The sequence below is a fragment of the Carcharodon carcharias genome, chromosome 7 (assembly GCF_017639515.1).
Source record: "Carcharodon carcharias isolate sCarCar2 chromosome 7, sCarCar2.pri, whole genome shotgun sequence".
Lineage (NCBI taxonomy): Eukaryota > Metazoa > Chordata > Chondrichthyes > Lamniformes > Lamnidae > Carcharodon > Carcharodon carcharias.
In genome coordinates, this window is record NC_054473.1 from 47530913 (window position 1) to 47553592 (window position 22680).

Consider the following 22680-nt stretch of genomic DNA (forward strand, 5'->3'; position numbering starts at 1 on the left):
AATCATATTTAAGTTTGAAGTGGTCTATTTTAATTTAGCATTCTCTATTTTCGCAAACTAAAACACGGATCTTTTTTTGTAAACTCACCTCATCACAAGCTGCACATCTGGGTTTCAGGCGTTCAGCATGGTGTCTCCCACAGTATATCTTCCCATTTTGGTAAAAATAAATCAGATCTACCAATAGTTCATTGCATGTAGCACAGACAAAGCATCGAGGATGCCAGCAAACTCCATGGCCTGCTCGTGAGGCAAATACTGCGATGTCTCCTCCATTGATTTGTCCTCCACACTGATTTAAAATTAAAAATAAAATTATGGTACTTCAACATTTCCAGAAGTATGTAATAAATCTCAGCAAATAAACAAAAGAAAACAAATACCGGTAACGCAGTGGCCAATGGTCAGTCTTGTGAAGTGCCACTCATTTAAGTTTAAAATATAATCTGGTTAGATGCTGTTTTCATTTAAAAAGTAACACAATTTCAATTGTTTATATGGATTTGTAATTTGAAACATTATTTATGATAATAAACCATACGTGCGTTTTTGTTTCTGACAGTCTTGGTTATGGCCATTGTCATAGACAGTGTGAGCTAAAATTAACTGTGCATCATTTTTATGCCAGTGAAATAGAGCAGACAGTAAGCAGAGCTCATTATCTCCTGAATATTTTTAGACTCTCAGACAAATCCCTTTGATTTGTTTGGAACTATCTGTACTGAGCCCATCTCCAAGCATATTTTCAAGGCTCTATTCTACCCTTTTCCTTGCTACTCACTCTGCACTTGCTCTTTAAAATTTCAAGCTAAACTTGAAATAAATACTGTACAATAAAACTTCAACTTCCAGACATATGAACAATGACTTGTAGCTGAGTCACTCCTAGCCCAGAGACATCTATGGGGAGATGAACAAATGTATTATAATTTGGTCACAGGCTTTCTGTATTGTTGGGATCAATGCCACAATGCCACTTACGTGGCTAATGGATCTCAAAGGGATCAAAAATCACAAAAAGGCAGAAATACTTTTGTTCTTTTCCTATATATGGCAATTAAATGATATGGTACCGTCCATAGGTATGGCCTTCCCAATCATTGGCAAAAATTGAATATCCACATATAAACTGAATTATCTATCATCCCACAATGGTGGGAGACTAGAATGTAGGAAATTTGATCAGGCAAAGACCTAATTCTTTGCCATCATTTTAACCGAATGGAGACAGCAAAATTAATATTACAAAAATAAAGCAAAAGCCGTGAAATATTCACAGGAATTAAGCCATTTTAAGAAGAAAGGGACATCAGAAGAAGGCTGGATGGGAGCTTTGTATGGAGGGATTGATCTTCTTTCCAATGATTGAGGTGGATTGGAGAAATCTACATCTTCAGGTCAGTCTGGAACATTGCAATTTTGCTAGACTTATTGTGAATTGTTTGGCTAGACTGGTCCATTCAATAAGAATGGAATATACAAAGAATACAAAAATGATTGAGAAAAAACAATTTAGCCTACCAAGCTACATGACCCTTGCACAGATAGTGTACAAGATGGTGTATCATAGATTCCACTCAACCTATAAATTCTACAAGTTTCTTTCATAATTTAGAAGCTAGCGTTCAACATTGATTTGACTGTGGATGGTAAGATTAGGTCCGCACTTTTGAGGTCAGTTTTATTGGTAATTTAAAACCTTAAAGTTTTTGGCTGCTTTTCAGTTTTAGCATAAAAAACCTCAAGAAAACCAGGGAGAAAAACCTGGGTGAATTCTAAGAAAATCAATCTTTTATTTTTGAGCACCACTTAATATCAAAAAACAAGAAAAAGCCAAGAAAACACTCACATGCCCTAGATTGTAATACTTACAAACATTTTCTTTAAGATACCAGCCTCTACTTAGATCCCCTCAAGTATGCATTCATTTTTCCCTTGGTTACACTTCTCACAGTGACATCAAGGCACATTTTGCTTAAGGTTTCAGCTGCTTTATTCCAGCAAAATAGGTACTATGTTAAAGCCAACATAATGTACTTTTCCAAATACAGTTACATTCTTTTAAAAAATGGGGTGCAGTGGTAATGTCACTGGACTAGTAATCCAGAGTCTCCGGATAGTCCTCTGGGCATAGGTTCAAATCCCACATGAAAGCTAGTGGAATTTGAATTCAATTGATAAAAATCTGGAATTAAAAGGTAGTCTCAGTAATAGTGTGCATGAATTGATTATTGTAAAAACCCACATGGTTCACTAATGCTCTTTAGGGAAGGAAATCTGCCATCTTAACTGGTCTGGCCTACATGTGATTCCAGACCCACAGCAATGTGGTTGACTTTTAACTGCCCTATGAAATGGCCTAACAGGCCACTCAGTACAAGGGTAATTAGGGATGGGCAGCAGATGTTGGTCTTGCCACGTCCCTTGAAAGAATAAATATACCATTTTCATGTATCTCATTTGATACCACGTATAGTATTAAAATTACAAAATTTGGTGCAGTACCGTACATTAAATTCCCCATGTTTAGTGGGATACAGCCTCAGTTCATCATGCTGCTGAGTGTCTCATCTTAGATGCTTTGCTGCAACAAAGTATTGAACAGAGACAGGAGGGATGGAAATGGTTTCCAGATTGATTCTCAGTGCTAGTGGAGCTGTACCCTGGTCAACAGTCAATACTTTTGGGGTGGAGGGGAAGAAAAGGACCAAAGAGTTACAATGCTGCCAAAGTTCTGATTATAAAAGTTAAAAGTGCAATTTTTAAAAGACATTTACATAAATTACACAGCACAGAAACAGGCCCTTTGGTCCAAAATGTTTATGCATCACATGTGTCTTCTACCATCATACTATTTAAAAATAGAAAAATGAAACTGTATCAACTACTACTTCAATTTTAAAGTTTTCTAAGCATGAGCTTCATTTAAAATATAAACATTTACCTGCTCACAAATTGCACCAGTCATGGTTATAGGGAAAGGTCTAATAGTGCCTCTTCCCAAATTTTCTCTTTTTCTTTGAGTACTGAAAAGACGCAGTTCTTTCTTTTCTTCTTCATCAAGTGAATTGCAGTACCGAACCTGGCAACGGACCATACGATAATCATAGCAAAGTTAAAAAGAAACATTGTGCCCAATCGTAAAACCCTTCTTAATTCATTCTAGCCTGTTGCATTGCTTCTGAACAGTACCAGAAACAGTGTACTAAAATGACACATGGCAATGCAGGAAGGAAGAAAAACAGGACTACTTTAAGTCAGTTCACTGTGAATGGATCTTGATCAATAGCAACAAAAAAATTCACAGCCCAGGCCATTTAGCTGTTCTGATCGGATGGAAAGTAGTTTTTCTTATTTTTTTTTCTAAATTATGTGTTGAAATGAAAACAAGATGACCAATATTCATTGCTTTTTAGGAAACCCCTCAAAACATCCTGCCAGACTTGCCTGCACTGATAAATGAAGCCATTCACCACATCCTTGGACAGTAGGGATTATTAATGTATGTATATTTGTATATATCATGTGAATTTGCTAGGCTGAAATTATAAAAAATGAGGACTGTGGAGTTACAGAGCTCTATTAACTTGAAAGTATATATGATATTCAGTGCAGAAAGTTGTATCTAAGTAAGTTGCGACTTGACCTATAAATTTAACTTGCCACAGGACTATCTAGTATGTTCTTCAATATTACTTCTTGATTCTTAATCAGTAAAAATTTAGCAATATATTATTCCATAACCAAAGAGATTTTTAACTCTATATAAAGTGAGTTTCCCAACAACTCTAATGGGTCTGAGCTTCCTCGGAGTGGCAATCAGCATCGGATTGCCCCTCTGTTCCCAATTTCTTATCTTAATTTTATTTTCGATTCCACCTCGCCCGACCTTCTGACTCAGGCCAGGTGAGATCCAAGCAGCGCGTTCCTGGGGCCTAGCACTGAAGTTGCAGCTGAGTTGAAGGGAAGGAGGCCACACCTTTTTTAGGGAACTAGCTGCTTAAACTAGTAAGTTAAAGGTCCATTGAAATTTAAAGTTCCTTGACAGGCCAGGAGAAGGTAAAATGGGTAGGATTTGTAGGGTAGGGGAATCAGTGGTGGGGAGTGGCGGAGATCGGGGAGCTCGGAGATCAGTGGCGGGGTCGGAGATCGGTGAGCAGGCTCAGAGGTCGGGGGGACTGGTCAGACGTGAGGGGGGACTGTTCAGAAGTCAGGGGGTGAGTCGGAGGTAGGTGGGGGTGGTTGGAGATTAAGGAGTGTTTGGATATGGGGCAGATGTTTGGAGATCAGGAGGAGTTGGAAGTTGGGGGGGGGGTCATGTCAGGTCAATGGAGGTGGTCAAAGGTTGGGGTGTTGGAGGTTGGGACGACAGGGTGGCTGGAGGTAAGTGAGGTGGTTGGAGAGTTTTTTTTAAATTCATTCATGGGATGTGGGCTTCGCTGGCTGGGCCAGCATTTGTTGCCCATCCCTAGTTGCCCTTGAGAAGGTGGCGGTGAGCTGCCTTCTTGAACTGTTGCAGTCCATGTGGTGTAGGAATACCCACCGTGTTGTTAGGAAGGGAGTTCCAGGATTTTGACCCAACAACAGTGAAGGGACAGCGATATATTTCCAAGTCAGGATGGTGAGTGACGAGGAGAACTTCCAAGTGGAGGTGTTCCCACTTATCTGCTGCCCTTGTCCTTCTAGGTGGTAATGGTCGTGGGTTTGTAAAGTGCTGTCAAAGGAGCCTTGGTGAATTCCTGCAGTGTATTTTGTAGATGGTACACACTGCTGCTACTGTGCGTCAATGATGGAGGCAGTGAATATTTGTGGATGTGGTGCCTATCAAGCAGACTGCTTTGTCCTGGATGGTGTCCAGCTTCTTAAGTGTTGTAGGAGCTGCACTCATCCAGGCAAGTGGGGAGTATTCCATCATATTCCTGACTTGTGCCTTGTAGATTTTTCACCCAGAGGGTGGTGGGAATCTGGAACTCACTGCCTGAAAGGGTGGTAGAGGCAGAAACCCTCATTAACATTTAAGAAGTATTTGGATGTGCACATGCGATGCCATGGCATACAAGGCTATGGACCTAGTGCTGGAAAATGGGATTAGAATAGTTAGGTACTTATTTGACTGGTGCGGACTTGATGGGCCAAAGGGCCTTTTTCTGCACCATAGTCCTCTATGGCTCTATATGGTGGACAGGTTTTGAGGAGTCAGGAGGTGAGTTACTCATCGCACGATTCCTAGCCCGTGACCTGCTCTTATAGCCACAGTATTTATATGGCTAGTCCAGTTCCGTTTCTGATCAATGGTGACCCCCAGGACCTTGATAGTCAGGGATTCGGTGATGGTAATGCCATTAAACATCAAAGGGCGATGGCTGGATTCTCTCTTGTTGGAGATGGTCATTGCCTGATACTTGTGTGGCGCAAATGTTACTGACCACTTGTCAGCCCAAGCCTGGACATTGTCCAGGTCTTGCTGCATTTGGACGTGGACTGCTTCAGTATCTAAGGAGTCACGAATGGTGCTGAACATTGTGCAATCATCAGCACAAATCCTCACTTCTGACCTTATGATGGAAGGAAGGTCATTGGTGAAGCAGCTGAAGATGGTTGGGCCGAGGACATTACCCTGAGGGACTCCTGCAGTGATATCCTGGAGCTGAGATGACTGACCTCCAACAACCACAAACATCTTGCTGTACGAGTTATGACTCCAACCAGCGGAGAGTTTTCCCACTGATTCCCATTGGCTCCAGTTTTGCTAGGGCTCCTTGATGCCACACTCGGTCAAATGCTGCCTTGATGTCAAGGGCAGTCACTCTCACCTCACCTTAGGAGTTCAGCTCTTTTTCCCGTGTTTGAACCAAGGTCGTAATGAGGTCAGGAGCTGAATGGCCCTGGCGGAGCCCAATCTGAGCTTCAGTGAGCAGGTTATTGCTAAGCAAGTGCCGCTTGATAGCACTGTTGATGACCCCTTCCATTACTTTATTGATGATCGAGTATAGACTTATGGGGCGGTAATTGGCCGAGTTGGATTTGTCCTGCTTTTTGTGTACAGGACATACCTGGGCAATTTTCCACATAGCTGGGTAGATGCCAGTGTTGTAGTTGTACTGGAACAGCTTGGCTAGGGGCGAGGCAAGTTCCAGAGCACAAGTCTTCAGCACTATTGCCGGAATATAGTCAGGGCCCATAGCCTTTGCAATATCCAGTGTCTTCAGCTGCTTCTTGATATCACGTGGAGTGAATTGAATTGGTTGATGACCGGCATCTGTGAGGCTGGGGACCTCCGGAGGAGGATGAGATGGATCATCCACTCAGCACTTCTGGCTGAAGATTGTAGCAAATGCTTCAGCCTTATCTTTTGCACTGCTGTGCTGGGCTTCGCCATCGAGGATGTGGAGCATCCTCCTCTGGTGAGTTGTTTAATTGTCCACCACCATTCATGACTGAAACAGAATTACCTGGAAAAACTCAGCAGGTCTGGCAGCATCAGCGGAGAAGAAAAGAGTCGACGCTTCAAGTCCTCATGACCCTTCGACAGAACTTGAGTTCGAGTCCAAGAAAGAGTTGAAATATAAGCTGGTTTAAGGTGTGTGTGTGGGGGGCGGAGAGATAGAGAGAGAGAGAGAGGTGGGGGGGGATGTGGTTGTAGGGACAAACAAGCAGTAATAGAAGCAGATCATCAAAAGATGTCAACGACAATAGTACAATAGAACACATAGGTGTTAAAGTTAAAGTTGGTGATATTATCTAAATGAATGTGCTAATTAAGAATGGATGGTAGGGCACTCAAGGTATAGCTCTAGTGGGGTTTTTTTTATATAATGGAAATAGGTGGGAAAAGGAAAATCTTTATAATTTATTGGAAAAAAAAGGAAGGGGGAAACAGAAAGGGGGTGGGGATGGGGGAGGGAGCTCACGACCTAAAGTTGTTGAATTCAATATTCAGTCCGGAAGGCTGTAAAGTCCCTAGTCGGAAGATGAGGTGTTGTTCCTCCAGTTTACGTTGGGCTTCACTGGAACAATGCAGCAAGCCAAGGACAGACATGTGGGCAAGAGAGCAGGGTGGAGTGTTAAAATGGCAAGCGACAGGGAGGTTTGGGTTATTCTTGCGGACAGACTGCAGGTGTTCTGCAAAGCGGTCGCCCAGTTTACGTTTGGTCTCTCCACATTGGGAGCAACGAATGCAGTAGACTAAGTTGGGGGAAATGCAAGTGAAATGCTGCTTCACTTGAAAGGAGTGTTTGGGCCCTTGGACGGTGAGGAGAGAGGAAGTGAAGGGGCAGGTGTTGCATCTTTTGCGTGGGCATGGGGTGGTGCCATAGGAGGGGGTTGAGGAGTAGGGGGTGATGGAGGAGTGGACCAGGGTGTCCTGGACGGAGTGATCCCTACGGAATGCCGATAAGGGGGGTGAAGGGAAGATGTGTTTGGTGGTGGCATCATGCTGGAGTTGGCGGAAATGGCGGAGGATGATCCTTTGAATGCGGAGGCTGGTGGGGTGATAAGTGAGGACAAGGGGGACCCTATCATGTTTCTGGGAGGGAGGGGAAGGCGTGAGGGCAGATGCACGGGAGATGGGCCGGACACGGTTGAGGGCCCTGTCAACGACCGTGGGTGGAAAACCTCGGTTAAGGAAGAAGGAGGACATGTCAGAGGAACTGTTTTTGAATGTAGCATCATCGGAACAGATGCGACGGAGGCGAAGGAACTGAGAGAATGGGATGGAGTCCTTACAGGAAGCGGGGTGTGAGGAGCTGTAGTCAAGATAGCTGTGGGAGTCGGTGGGTTTGTAATGGATATTGGTGGACAGTCTATCACCGGAGATTGAGACAGAGAGGTCAAGGAAGGGAAGGGAAGTGTCAGAGATGGACCACGTGAAAATGATGGAGGGGTGGAGATTGGAAGAAAAATTAATAAATTTTTCCAAGTCCCGACAAGAGCATGAAGCGGCACCGAGGTAATCATCGATGTACCGGAGAAAGAGTTGTCGCCCAGTTACCCCTTTGCAGAACACCTGCGGTCTGTCCGCAAGAATGGCCCAAACCTTCCTGTCGCTTGCCATTTTAACACTCCACCCTGCTCTCTTGCCCACATATCTGTCCTTGGCTTGCTGCATTGTTCCAGTGAAGCCCAACGCAAACTGGAGGAACAGCACCTCATCTTCCGACTAGGCACTTTACAGCCTTCCGGACTGAATATTGAATTCAACAACTTTAGGTCTTGAGCTCCCTCCTCCATCCCCACCCCCTTTCTGTTTCTTCCCCCTTCCTTTTGTTTTCCAATAATTTATATAGATTTTTCTTTTCCCACCTATTTCCATTATTTTTAAATCTTTTATGCCCCCCCACCCCCACTACAGCTATACCTTGAGTGCCCTACCATCCATTCTTAAGTAGCACATTTGTTTAGATAATATCACCAACTTCAACACCTCTGTGTTCTTTTGTCTGTGACATCTTTTGATTATCTGCTCCTATCACTGCTTGCTTGTCCCTACAACCACACCCCCCCATTTCTCTGCCCCCACCCAACCCCCCCCACCTTAAACCAGCTTATATTTCACCCCTCTCCTTGGATTCACCTAGTTCTGTTGAAGGGTCACGAGGACTCGAAACGTCAACTCTTTTCTTCTCCGCCGATGCTGCCAGACCTGCTGAGTTTTTCCAGGTAATTCTGTTTTTGTTTTGGATTTCCAACATCCGCCGTTTTTTGTTCTTATCTCTGTTCGAAATCTATCCTATTTAGCATGGCGGTAGTGCCACACAACACAATGGAGGGTATCCGCAATGTGAAAGCGGACTTCATCTCCGCAATGACTGTGCGGTGGTCGCTCCTACCGATACTGTCATGGACAGATGCATCTGCGGCAGGCAGTTTTGTGAAGGTTAGCTCAAGTATGTTTTTCCCTCTTGTTGTTTCCCTCATCACCTGCCGCAGACCCAATCTAGCAGCTATGTCACTTAGGACTCGGCCAGTTCAGTTGATTGTGGTGCTACCGAGTCACTCTTGGTGATGGACATTGAAGTACCCCACCCAGCATACATTCTGTGCCCTTGTCTTCCTCAGTGCTTCCTCCAAGTGATGTTCAACATGGAGGAGCACTGATTCATAAGCTGAGGGAGGGCGGTAGGTAGTAATCAGCAGGAGGTTTCCTTGCCCATGTTTGACCTGATGCCACGAGACATATGGTTTCCAGAGTCGATGTTGGGGATTCCCAGGGCAACTCCCTCCCGACTGTACACCACTGTGCTGCCACCACTGCTGGGTCTGTCCTGCCGGTGGGACAGGACATACCCAGGGATGGGGGGTTTTGTCTAGGACATTAACTGTAAGGATAAAAAACCTGCCTTCTGCAAAGATGACTATGTCAGGCTGTTGCTTGACTAGTCTGAGAGACAGCTCTCCCAACTTTGGCACTAGCCCCCAGATGTTAGTCAGGAGGACTTTGCAGGGTCGAAAGGGCTGCAATTGCTGTTGTCGTTTCCAGTGCCTGGGTCGATGCCAGGTGGTCCGTCTGGTTTTATTCCTTTTTTGAGGCATTTAAGAGTCAACCACATTGCTATGGGTCTGGAGTCACATGTAGGCCAGACCAGGTAAGGGTAACAGATTTCCTTCCCTAAAGGACATTAGTGAACCTGATGGGTTTTTACAACAATTGACAATGGTTTCATGGTCATCATTGGACTTTTAATTTCGGGTTTTTTATTGAATTCAAATTCCATCATCTGCAGTGGTGGGACTTGAACCCGGATCCCCAGAGCATTACTCTGGGTCACTGGATTACTAGTCCAGCGACAATACCACTACAGCATCACCTCCCCTAAGTTGGTAAGGGGTGGGGGGGGGAGAACATGGTTGTGGAGTTAAAGATCAGGGGAGTGGGCTGGGGGGGTTGCCTAGAAGTGGTGGGGTGTGGAAGGGGGTGAGGTCGGAGGTGAGGTGTGGTTGAAGGGCGGGGGGAAGGTCGGAGGGGGGATGGTTGGAGATTGGTGGGGTGGTCAGAGATCAGTGCGGGTCAGAGATCGGAGTGGTCAGTGATCGGTGGGGGTGGCTGGAGGTTAGAGCGAGGAGTCGGGGGAGGTCTGGGGTTCAGAGATTGGGGTAGGGGCATTAGAAATCTGTTGGGGTCTCGGTAGGGGGGGTTTTGGTGAATGTTGGGACTCGCAGTGGGGCGGGGGGTGGTAAAAGAGTTCCCATGGGGGCGAAGGAATCCCATGGGTTAGGGAGTTCCTATCAGGGGTTGCAATCCCTTGGAGGTGGGGGGGGGGGGGGGGGGGGGGGGGGGGTGGTGGTTCTGTGGTGGGTGTAGTTAGGGAGGGTGGGGAGACACCCCTGCAAGGCAGGGGGGGCGGTGGTTAGGGGAGTCCGTGCAGGGAGAGTAGTTGGGGGTGTGGGTGGAGTGCTCTGGGTCTATACAATAGTTATCCAGTGGTTAGAAGTGGTTTTAATCCTTCTAATTTATCTGGGTAACTATTGATGTAATCCAGTCAGAACTATCTGAAGATTTTGATGTACGGGTGGTTCCCAGTGCAGGGTAATTGCCCAGCGGAAGTTTGCATTTCTGACAATTGCCATGCAAACCTTACCTGGGAACTTCTGAAGGGGATTCCCCAGGGCATCTTTGGTGTACCCCTCCACATGACACTGGGGAGCTTGGAATTTACGGCCCAATATGATTTTACAGAAAAAGGAATGATATTCACAACTATAGAAATATGTAACTATTTTATCTTTGACACTGTTTTCAAAACCAGAAGTATAGATGTCATGTACCTAAATTTCCTGCACTGATGTGTAATTTGGCTTTGTGGGGCTAGGGATTTGGGTCACGCATAATGTTTACCAAGGTTCCGCTCCAGAATTGACACATTATTGCTGAATTTCAGGGCACAATGAAGAAATGGACACCTTTCCCTGTAATTCGCATTCACGTGCAAGTTACAGTGTTAGGATGAGATGACGTCAAATTCTGTAACTTCCACCTTTCCAACTACCCACAACAAAGTGTACCATTATTTCAAAGGTGCAATTTGCCAGGACTTGCTCATCAAGACGGGAGTACTTGATTGAAATAAACTGTTGAACTGAGATTACTTGTGCAGATTTTTGACCATATCTTGGGATTCATTGCAAGCACTAGGGGGAGAAAAGAAAATTATTGTACTGTTCAAGGAGCCTCCCCCTACATTCTGTATTACCCTTGGAAAACAACTGTTTTAAAGAGAATTACTGTACAAGCATTTGAAGGCTGCATAATGGGCTTCCTAATGGAAATTCCACTGTACATGATAAACATATTGGAGGGATAGGGAAAGGAGGAAACAATAAAAAAATCTTACATTAATCAGACAATTCCAGAAAAAAGCCATGACATGTTAGCACTACCCATCCAGCATGGATCTATAGGCCAAGGCACATTTTGAGACATTTTACATGAGCTCTGTCTCAGAAGGTTAGGCTTTAGTCATGAAGCTTTGGAGGAACTCCAATCTTACTGTTTTCTATACATTCCCTCATAAGAAAAGTCATCAATTCTCCCTTCCCCAAGGCAGCTCAGTTTATATAACGATAGTTTTTCATCAAGATGACTGGGCGATAGGATGATGTCCTTTTTTTTATAATTGCCAAATTCTCCAGGGTTGTGGGGACCAATGTAACCCTGGCAGGATAATTCAATGTAAACCCTCAATTATATGAACTACAAAGGCAACCACTCCGTAAATATGCAAATCATTTGTAACAATGGGCACTGCTTCCTGCACACAAATTCACAATATGCTGGGAATTCCCACGATTCTTTTATACTTTGTCTAGCCAGTTTTGTGGTTCTATTTTAACAGTAGGATGGCTACTGGCTGACAGCAGATACTGGTTATTGATATAACTCATGATGCCACTTTGTAGGCCCATTGGTTTTGCATAAAAGTATCATTACGAAATGCACATGAAGACAAGGATAAGTGAGGAAGCCATTGAGATGCTTAAAGGAGGATTGTGGTGACTGAATAGGTTGGGGGATGGGGCTTGCAGTAGCACCCAGCAGTCTTGCAAATAGTGATAGCATGATGTGCACTTCATAATTGACAGTAACTGTCCCTAGGAATTTCATACAATCAAATTCCTAGGATTTCAATTGACTAAGTGCAAGAAATGGAGCCCAGGATTTTTGAAATGCAGTATTTTAAAGACACATTGAATGTATTTTATTTAAAATTTTTAAATGTTATTTCCCAATGTATTGGATAGCATGCATATGCCAGATTATATATATCACTATTACCTCATTGTCATGCGGTGGTAGTTGATGTAACAGCTGCTTAATTCTATACTTCTCTCCAGGGCTGTTAACATACGGAACCTTATCTTCTGGGAGACAGTTGTAGTATTGGTGAACCTACACATGACAATGTGGTTAGTTAGGAATGAAGCTTAGCATTTCTCCTTTCATACTCACAAAATAGAAATAAAGTTATATTTATATTTTTAATAATCATAAGAAGAGCTGCAAATAAATCAAATGACGATGGAAAGTCAGAACAGGTCCATTGGTGTCCCAAAAGAGATAAGAGGGGTTTTAAACAAAATAATAAACTTGCCTTTTCTTATTTCAGAAGCTTTAAATGCCTAAAGTGTATTCCACCATTTTCTGTTGTTATTCCCAGTTTCTAGCATTTGCAATTTTTCTCTTTATCTAAGATAATAGTTTTGCTCTACAATATATCTTTGCAAATCCTTTCCCTCTGTCAGTCTAGGTCTCTTGATTGTTACACTGCTATGACTAATCTTATAGTCACCCAGCTCAAAGGATAAGGTGCACAGTTATACTTTAAATAAAATCTTTGTCACAATTGTCTTTTTGGAAGAGTAGTCACTTAGAGGAGCTAGTTTCTTTAGTACATGATATATTTCACTTGCCACAACAATACTTTGTTACAGTTTTCAAAATATTGAATCATTAGAACATTATCATCTCATGCTTTATTACCCTATAACAACTTGATCTTTGTTAGAACATTTCCAGGACCTGATCATTACAGGCATCTATTTCTTGACGGGTATATGCCATAGCATAAATTACCTCCCCAGGTACTGAGATAGAAATGTACTTCCACTTAAATACTGAATGCCTAGCTGAGATTGGAAAAGGATAAGGCAAATCAAGTTACACCATGTGAGGCATTTTTAGTTTGTGGTAATAAAAGCGATAAAGAAACACTCACTTTTCCCTGTGGATATGGTTGACAGGGATTCAAGACAGAATTGGTCTTTGTTTGCAAAATAAGGTTAACCCTTCAGTAAGTAGCCTCCCCAGTTTAATTGCTGCTTTACAAATATTTCTTAACCATCTGATTATTGCATGGTTATCATAAATCCCATCCACAATTCTTTATAGTTCTCTGGTTTGAATTTAAAAGATGCAGCTAAATAGAAATGTAAATGTGAATATAAGGCATACCCTCAACAACGTCCTCTGACTGGAAAAAAGAAAGGCAGTTTAATTTATTCTAGTCCACAGAGAGTTTAACTGAAAACTGCAGGCATGGTTGTAATATGTAATTGTTCTTCTACTGACACTGGCTATAATTAAATCAAGCTGTGCTATTCAAGGTAGCAATGTTTCTTCAACTGACATTTGTATGATTAAAGATGACGCATATTACAAGTCTTCCATTTACCACTCTCTGCAAGTGTTTACATAACCGATGCTAAATCTGAAGTTAAACCTTACATGATTTATTGAGATTTTCACCAACAGGTGACATAATGGAATTATTATAAAAACTTACAATAATTACCATGAAAATTATCCATACTCCTGATTGTCTTAGATCCACGTAAGTCCACAGTTCACTTTCTGTATCCCTAGGGTTTTTGACGTGACATTATTGGATTATGCAACAACCATGAGCAATATCATGGCACTGTGAAGATAATGGGTTGCTAAATGCAGAAGCAAGTTCAGTAATGCAGTAGCAATAGAAAATCCCAAGTTAGGAGAATGGGAACATGATTTTATAGCAACACTCAAAAAAATGGTATGTTGCCTCTCAATGTGATAATTGGAATCTTATACAGTAAGTGCAAGAGATTCTGGAGCAAGCACAAGAACATTGTATAATTCAGGTTGGAACCAATAACAAATGGGAAAAAACAGAATTGGAGTCCTGTAAAAAGGACTGATGAACTTTTTTATGGATGGTGTAGCTGGCTAAGCCAACATTTGTTGCCCATCCTTAATTGCCCTTGTGATGGCAGCGGTGAACAACCGCCTTGAACTGCTGCAGTCTATATGGTGTAGGTATACTCACAGCACTATCAGCGAGGGAATTCCAGGATTTTGACCCAACAACAGTTAATGGCAACATAGTCCCAATTAAGGATGGTGTGGGGCTTGGGGGGACCTTGCAGGTAGTGGTGTTCTCATTCACCTGGTGCCTTTGTCCTTCTAGGTAGCAGACGTCATGGGTTTGAAATGTGCTGTTGAAGGAGCCTTAGTGACTTATGTTTCTATGAGTTGCTGCAGTGCATCATGTATATGATACACACTGCTGCCACTGTACATTGGTGATGGAAAGACTGAATGTTTAAGGTGGTGAATAGGATGCCAATCAAGTGGACTGTTTTGTCCTGGATGGTATTGAGCTTCTTGGGTGTTGTTGGAGCTGCATTAATCCAGGCAAGTGGAGAATATTCCATCACACTCCTGACTGGTGCCTTGTAGATGGCAGACAGGCTTTGGGGAAATCAGGAGGTGAGTTACTTGCTGCAGAAACTCGAGTCTCAGAACTGCTCTTATAGCCACAGTATTTATATAACTGCTTAAGTTCAGTTTCTGGTCAATGGTAACCCCCAGGATGTTGATAGTGGCGATTCAATGATGGTAATACCATTAAATGCCAAGGGGAGATGGTTAGATTCTCTCTTGTTGGAGATAGTCATTGCCAAGCACAAATGTTACTTACCACGTATCAGTCCAGGTCTTGCTGCATAGTGACACAGACTGCTTCAGTATCTGAGGAGTCGGAAATGGTATTGAACATTGTGCAATCATTAGTGAACGTCATCAGTGAACATCCCCACTTCTGACCTCATGGTGGAAGGAAGGTCATTGATGAATCAGCTGAAAATGGTTGGGCCTAGGATACTACTCTGAGGAACTCCTGCAGCAATGTCACGGGACTGAGATAATTGACCTCCAATGACCACAACCATTTTTCTTTGTGCTAGGTATGACTCTAACCAGTGGTGAGTTTTGCCCTTGATTCCCATTGGCTTCAGTTTTGTTAGGGCTCCTTCATGCCACACTCAATTCAAATGTTGTCTTGATGTTAAGGGCTTGAGTTTAGCCCTTTTGGTCCATGTTTGGATCAGGGCTGTAATATGGCCCAGAGCTGAATGGCCCTGGTGGAACCCAAACTGAGCATCAGGGAGCAGGTTATTGCTGTGTAAATGCCACTTGATAACACTGTTGACAACACCTTCCTCACTTTGCTGATGATCAAGAGTAGACTGATGGGATGGTAATCGACTGGTTTGGATTTGTCTTGCTTTTTGTGTACAATATGTACTTGGGCAATTTTCCACAAAGCGGGGTAGAGACCTGTTGTAGTTGTACTGGAACAGCTTGGCTAGGAGTGTAGCAATTTCTGGGAGACAAGCCTTCAGTATAGCTGCCAGAATGTTGTCAGGTCAATCCAGTGCCTTCAGCCATTTCTTGTTATTAAGTGGAGTGAATCAAATGGTTGAAGACTGGCATCTGTGATGCTGGGGCCCTCAGGAGGAGACAGAGATGTATCATCAACTTGGCACTTCTGACTGAAGATGTACTGTACTTGGAAATCCAGGTACAGTACTTCTACAGGCTCCCTTTTACCCACAGTGCATGTTACTCCTTCAAAGAACTTCAATAAATTGGTCAAACATGATAACCCTTTCACAAAACCATGCTGACTCTTCCTGATTATCTTGAGTTTCTCTAAGTGCCCAGCAATAACCTCCTTAATGATTGATTCTAACACACTCCCCATGACAGATGTCAAGTTAACTGGTCTATAGTTTCCTGTTTTCTGCCTCCCTCCCTTCTTGAATAGAGGGGTTATATTTGCTACTTTCCAGTCTGATGGAACCTTTCCAGAATCTAGGGAAATTTGGAAAATTAACACCAACACATCTACTACCTCATTAGCCTCCTCTTTTAAGACCCTAGGATGCAGTTTATCGGGACCCAGAGACTTGTCAGCCCGTAGCTCCATCAGTTTGTTCAGTACCACTTCCCTAGTGATTGTAATTTCACCAAATTCCCCTCTCCCTTCCACCTCCTGATTTACAGCTATTATTGGAATGGTTTTTATATCCTCTATGGTGAAGACAGAAGCAAAGTATTTGTTCATTTCTTTCACCATTTCCTTATTATCTATTATTAACTCCCCATTGTCACTCTCTAGAGGAACAACACTCAGTTTACTTACTCTTTTCCTTTTTAAATACCTGTAGAAACTCTTGCTATGTATTTTTACATTTCGAGCTAGCTTCCTCTCATACTCTAATTTCTTTTTCCTGATTTAACTTTTAGTCATTCTTTGCCGTTCTTTAAATTCTGACCAAGCATCTGACCTGCCACTCAGCTTTGTGCAGTTTAGCCTTTTCCTTAAGTTTGATGCTTTTCTTAACTTCTTTAGTTAACCATGAATGGTTGGTTCTCCCTTTAGAATTTTTCTTTATAGTAGGAATATACTTATTATGAGTATTCTGAAATATCCTCTTAAATGTCTGCCACTGCTTTTCTATTGACCTATCCCCTAGCCTAGCATCCCAGTTCACTTCAGCTAGCTCAGCTCTCATCCCCACATAGTTGCCCTTATTTAAGTTTATATTCTAGTCTTAGACCCACTCTTCTCCCTTTCAAACTGGATGTAAAATTCAACCATAATGTGGTCGCTGCTACCCAGGGGTGCCTTCACTCTGAGGTCATTAATTAATCCTGTCATGTTACACAATACAATGACTAATATAACCTGCTCTCTGGTTGGTTCCAGAATGTTCTGCTCTAAAAAAAACTCTCTTGAAAGCATTCTATGATCTCCTCATTCAGGCTACTACTACCAATCTGATTTTTCCAGTTTATATGTAGATTAACATCTCCCATGATTATTACCATCCTTTTATCACAAGCACCAAATATTTCTTTTTGTATACTTTATCCTACATTGTGGTTACTGTTAGGGGGTCTGTGGACCACTCCCACTAGTGACTTCTTTCCCCTACTGTTCCTCATCTCCACCCAAACCGATTCTACATCCTGATCTCCTGAACCAAGGTCATTTCTAAGTATTGCACCAATGCCATCCTTGATCAACAGTTCTACCCCTCCATCTTTGCCTAGCTTCCTATTCTTCTTGAACGTTATATACTCCTCAATATTCAGGACCCAGTTCTTGTTATCCTGCAGCCATGTCTCTGTAATGGCTATCAGATCATATTTATTTACTTCAATGTGCAGTATCAATTAATTTATTTTATGAAGAATGCTACGCATATTCATATACAGAGCCTTTAGTCTAGTCTTTGTTATCTTTGTAACATCAAGCCTTGACTATTGGCATATTCTTTGGTTTTATCTCTCTGCCCCTTCCTGCTATTCTGGGACTGTAATTTTCCATATTACCATTATGATCTCCTGCCTTGAATTACTCGATTGCCATATCCACCCAAGCTTGATCCCTCACCCACTCACTGTTCAGTTTAAAGCCCTCTCTACTTCCCTATTTATTCAATTCAAAAGAATACTCATCCAAGCATGGTTCAGGTGTAGACTGTCCCAATGGTACAGTCCCCACTTTCCCCAGTATTGCTGCCAGCATCACAAAAACTGGAGCCGACTTCTCCCACACCAGTCTTTGAGCCATGCATTCATCTCTCTAATCTTATTTGCCCTATGCCAATTTGCACATGGCTCAGGTTATAATCCAGAGATTATTACCTTTGAGGTTCTGCTTAATTTGGTACATAGTTTCTCATACTGATTATGCAGAACCTCCTTCTTTATCCTGTCGATGTCGTTGGTACCTATATGGGCTACGACGACTGGATCCTGTCCCACCACTGCAAGTTGCTCTCCAGCCTTGAGCAGATATCCCAACCCCTAGCACTGGGCAGGCAACACAGCCTTCTGGACTCCTGCTCTTTGCTGCAGAGGGCAGTTTCAGTCCCCCTCATTATACTGTCCCCTACTACCACTATATTCCTGTTTATTCCCACTACTTGAATGGCTTCCTGTACCATAGCGCCATGGCCAGCTTGCTCATCCACATTGCAAATCTCGCTTTCATCCACACAGATTGTGAGCACCTCAAACCTGTTTGATAATTGCAATGCCTGAGGCTCCTCTACCACTGCCTGCTCAGTCCCATTACCTGCCTCACTCATGGTCACATCCACCTGTCCCTCACTGCTGACCAAAACAGATGACCCTATTCGAAGAAACATGGCCATCTTCTGGAATAAAGTGTCCAGGTATTTCTCCCTCTTCCTTATGTTGCACAGTGTTTGCAGTTTAGCTTCCAGATCAATAATCCTGATCCAGAATTACTCTAATTGCTTATACTTTCTACAGATGTGTTTGTCCTGGATCACCTTGGCGTCCAAAAGCTCTGACATTCCGCAGCTGCAACAAAACGCCTGTTGCACCATTGTTACTTATGTTATTTAGCTAACTTAATTTAATCATTCACTTAATTAACTTCAAACAATTCCTATGTATACCACACCACTTTCTCCTGTGCACCAAATTCTCACGTGAACCTATTCGCTACTCATTCAGTCTCCGTCTCACTTCAGTGTAACTCTTTCGAGTACAAACCCATTTCCATCTGTCTCAGATGAAGTTACATTGTTTGCCATTGTGAGATTTGAACTCTTGATCTTGGGGTTACAAGCCCAGTACCATAACCACTTGGCTATTTAGGCCAAGCCAGGTCTGAGCTGTATGTGAATGTATAAAGCATTCAGGATAAAATTGGTGAGCTGGAGGCACTGACGTGTTCAAGATTTTCCACACAAAAGATGGGATAAGAAATTACTTCTAATGTTGGATTTTTAAAAAGCATGTGGCATCCAGACAAGTAAACTAAAAGGCTAATATGACAAAGTGCCAAGGAGCTAGCTGTGATGTTGGTGACTAAATATGCAGGTTATTAACTTGCCTTAGAAATAAAAAAAACCTCACATCCATTGTACTACAAAGCCCTTGATCTTTCCTTGGCTGTGAACAATAAGGTGGAAGCTGGGGCACAAGCTGGCAAGGAAACTTGTTCATAGAGGAAGGCTTCAAGAGCAGTCAGAATTTTTAAGGGAAAGACTGCAGAGACAACGGGGTTAGAAATTCTGGAGGATAGTTAAACATCATTTTATTTAGGGCAATTAAGATGGTCTGCTAATGTGGCCTAGCCTGGTGTTTTATTTTGTATTATTATGCAAAGATAAATTGTATGGAGTGAAATATGGGAATCTGGTCATAACGGTTGTTCTTCATGTTTACTGTGAAACAAATAGCTTAATGACTTGTATTTGACCATGTCTCAGCAAGCAGTTGATTGGACCCTCTTGGGAGTTTTTTTTTATTCATGAGATGTAGGCTTCACTGGATGGGCCTGCATTTATTGCCCATCCCTAATTGCCCTTGAAGAGGTGGTGGTGAATTGCCTTCTTGACCACTACAGTTCATGTGATGCAGATACACCCACAGTGCTATTAGGAAGGGAGTTCCAGGGTTTTGACCCAGTGACAGTGAAGGAATGGTGATATATTTCCAAGTCAGCATGGTGAGCGACGTGGTGGGGAACTTCCAGGCAGTGGTATTCCCATCTATCTGCTGCCCTTGTCCTTCTCAATTGTACTGGTCGTGAGCTTGGAAGATGCTGTTGAAGGAACCTTGGTGAATTCCTGTAGCGCATCTTGTAGATGGTACTCACTTGCTGCTACTGTGCGTTGGTGGTGGAGGAAGTGAATGTTTGTGGATGTGGTGCCAATCAAGTGGGCTGCTTTGTCCTGGACGGTGTCGAGTTTCTTGAGGGTTGTGGGAGCTGCACTCATCCAGGCAAGTGGAGCATATTCCATCATATCATGACTTATGCCTTGTAGATGGTGGACAGGCTTTGGGGAATCAGGAGCTGAGTTACTCATCGCAGTATTCCTAGCCTCTGACCTGCTTTGTAGCCACAGTATTTATATGGCTAGTCCAGTTCAGTTTCTGGTCAATGGTAATCCCCAGGATGTTGATGATGGGGGCATTCAGTGATGGTAATGCCATGATTGAAAAAAATAAAGCTACAAAAGCCACAAATTTATTTCAGGTCACAAAAGGGAACTATTATTAAATTGTAGGTCCTATTATTGTACAATAATGCATATAGGAGGGTGGGTCAATTCCAACAAAGGCAAGATGTTCAGAAAGCTAAAGGGAGTGAATAATGCTATTGAGCTGAGAGGTATCAATGACAGATGTAAATTTGTAATACGTACACTGCTAAGGCAGGTACAATGTTCTGTATCAACAGAAAAGGAGTTTACTTGAATTAGACCAGGCGTGTAATCCAGAGGCTTGAACTAATAATCCAGTGAATAAAAGATCAAATCAAACTAAGGCAACTTGAGAATTTGAATTTCGTTAAAAAAAATCTGCACATTAAAAGCTAACAGTAGAAGTGACCATGAAGCTGCTGGATTATCAATAAAACCCAACTGGTTCACCAGCATCCTTTAGGGAAGGGAACCCTCTGCCCCTACTGAGTCTGAACTATATGTGACTCCAGTTGCACACCAACATAATTGATTTTAACTGCCCTTTGAAGCGACCTAACAAGGCACACAGTTGTATTAAATCAAAGCAACTGAGGGGGAACAATTAATGCCAACCTTGCTAGTGACATCCATTACGAGAGAACAAATAAAAGAGCATTCTTGGTTCCTAAAGAAGGGAGAATAGGGAAAAGGGAGGAAGGGTGGTGATATTAATCAAAATATATTAAATAGAATGTAAGGATGACATAAGGGGTGATTGCAAAAGTTGAGTTTATTTTGTGAGAATTAAAGAATAACTGTAATTCAACTGTATTTTCCATAATAGCAGAAAGGTTATTATTGGTAATGATACGATAAACGAGATGACAAATCCAAACTAATTAATCATAAGTACAATGAAATCCACAAGTTAAATACAAAAGAATCTTTACTCATCCAGAATCAAAACTGATTATACATGATCTGATAAATACACAGTTGAATAATATGTGATTTCGTATCCATATTTGTACCTTTTGGTAGTTAGTAAAAAAAAAAATTGAAATAGTAACATAATTCTATAATACATACATTGAGATGATGCTCAATTGTTTCAAACCTTAGTTAAGGATGCATAACTAAAATCAAATGTTAGCGCTCGGTTTGCAGTTGTAGCATCTTAGTCAACATTTGCCCTTCCTTGCCAGATTATTCATCGGTTTAAGGTGTATTGGTCTGCAGCCAACGTATACCAATTCCTAAAGACTTTTTTTTAGCAGCTTAGTTAGTTGGAATTGCCAAAATTTCACATCCTTGGTTTATATGACACTCATCTGCCACAGGGTACTTACTTTGCAATTCTCTCCTTGTCTCACTGAAGAAAGAGCTTCTGACCATTCTGTGCTCTTTTTACTTTAAGACAAAATTTGATTCCATAATCTTATAAAATTTAATAGTCATTCCTTAGGCCCTTTGCTTTTACGTTTAAACATAGAAAGTAGGAGCAAGAGTAGGTCATTCGAACCTTCAAGTCTGCTCTACCATTTAGAATGATCATGGCTGATCCTCCATCTCATTGTCATACCCCCGCACTCTCCCCATATCCCTTGATGCCTTCAGAGTCTAGAAATCTACTTTCTTCTTAAATATATTCAGTGACTTGGCCTCCACAGCTTTCTGTGGTCAAGAATTCGATAGGTTCACCACCCTCTGAGTGAAGAACTTTTTCTTCATCTCAGTCCTAGATGGTCTTCCTGTATCCTGAGACTGTGACCCCTTGTTCTAGATCCTCCAGCCAGAGGAAATATCGTCCCTGCATTCAGTCTGTCCATCTCTGTCAGAATTTTATATGTTTCAATAAAATCTCCTCCCTTTCTCCTAAACTCCAGTGAATACAGGCCTAGTCGGTCCAATCTCACAGAATCTCAGAATCAGAATCACACAATGCAGAAGAGGCCCTTCAGCCCATTGAGTCTGAACCGACACGTGAGAAACATCTGACCTACCTACCTAATCCCATTTATCAGCACTTGGCCCATAGCCTTGAATGTTATGATGTGCCAACTTCCCATCCAGGTGCTTTTTAAAGGATGTGAGGCAACCCACCTCCACCACCCTCCCAGGCAGGGCATTCCAGACCGTCACCACCCTCCGGGTAAAAAGGTTTTTCCTCCCATCCTCCCTAAACCTCCTGCCCCTCACCTTGAACTTATGTCCCCTTGTGACTGACCCTTCAACTAAGGGGAACAGCTGCTCCCTATCCACCCTGTCCATGCCCCTCATAATCTTGTACACCTCGATCAGTCTTCTGACCCCTCAGTCTTCTCTACTCCAACAAAAACAACCCAAGTCTATCCAACCTCTCCTCATAACTTAAATGTTTCATCCCAGGCAACATCCTGGTGAATCTCC

The 22680-nt window shown here is 42.5% G+C and overlaps 1 protein-coding gene across 7 annotated transcripts in view; it reads right to left on the bottom strand.

Annotated features, from left to right (window-relative positions):
• prickle2b (prickle homolog 2b) overlaps nt 1–22680 on the bottom strand; it is a 164848-nt gene that overhangs the window by 37155 nt on the left and 105013 nt on the right. For 6 of the 7 annotated variants that reach the window (XM_041192669.1, XM_041192672.1, XM_041192671.1 and 3 more), the window contains 3 exons: nt 12272–12385; nt 2945–3082; nt 89–292 (listed from right to left, as the gene is read on the bottom strand). In XM_041192669.1, the coding sequence (XP_041048603.1) occupies nt 89–292; nt 2945–3082; nt 12272–12385 (456 nt within the window). Of the gene's footprint in view, nt 1–88; nt 293–1872; nt 1991–2944; nt 3083–12271; nt 12386–22680 lie in introns of those variants that run through there. The other variant, XM_041192675.1, reaches the window with a different exon arrangement.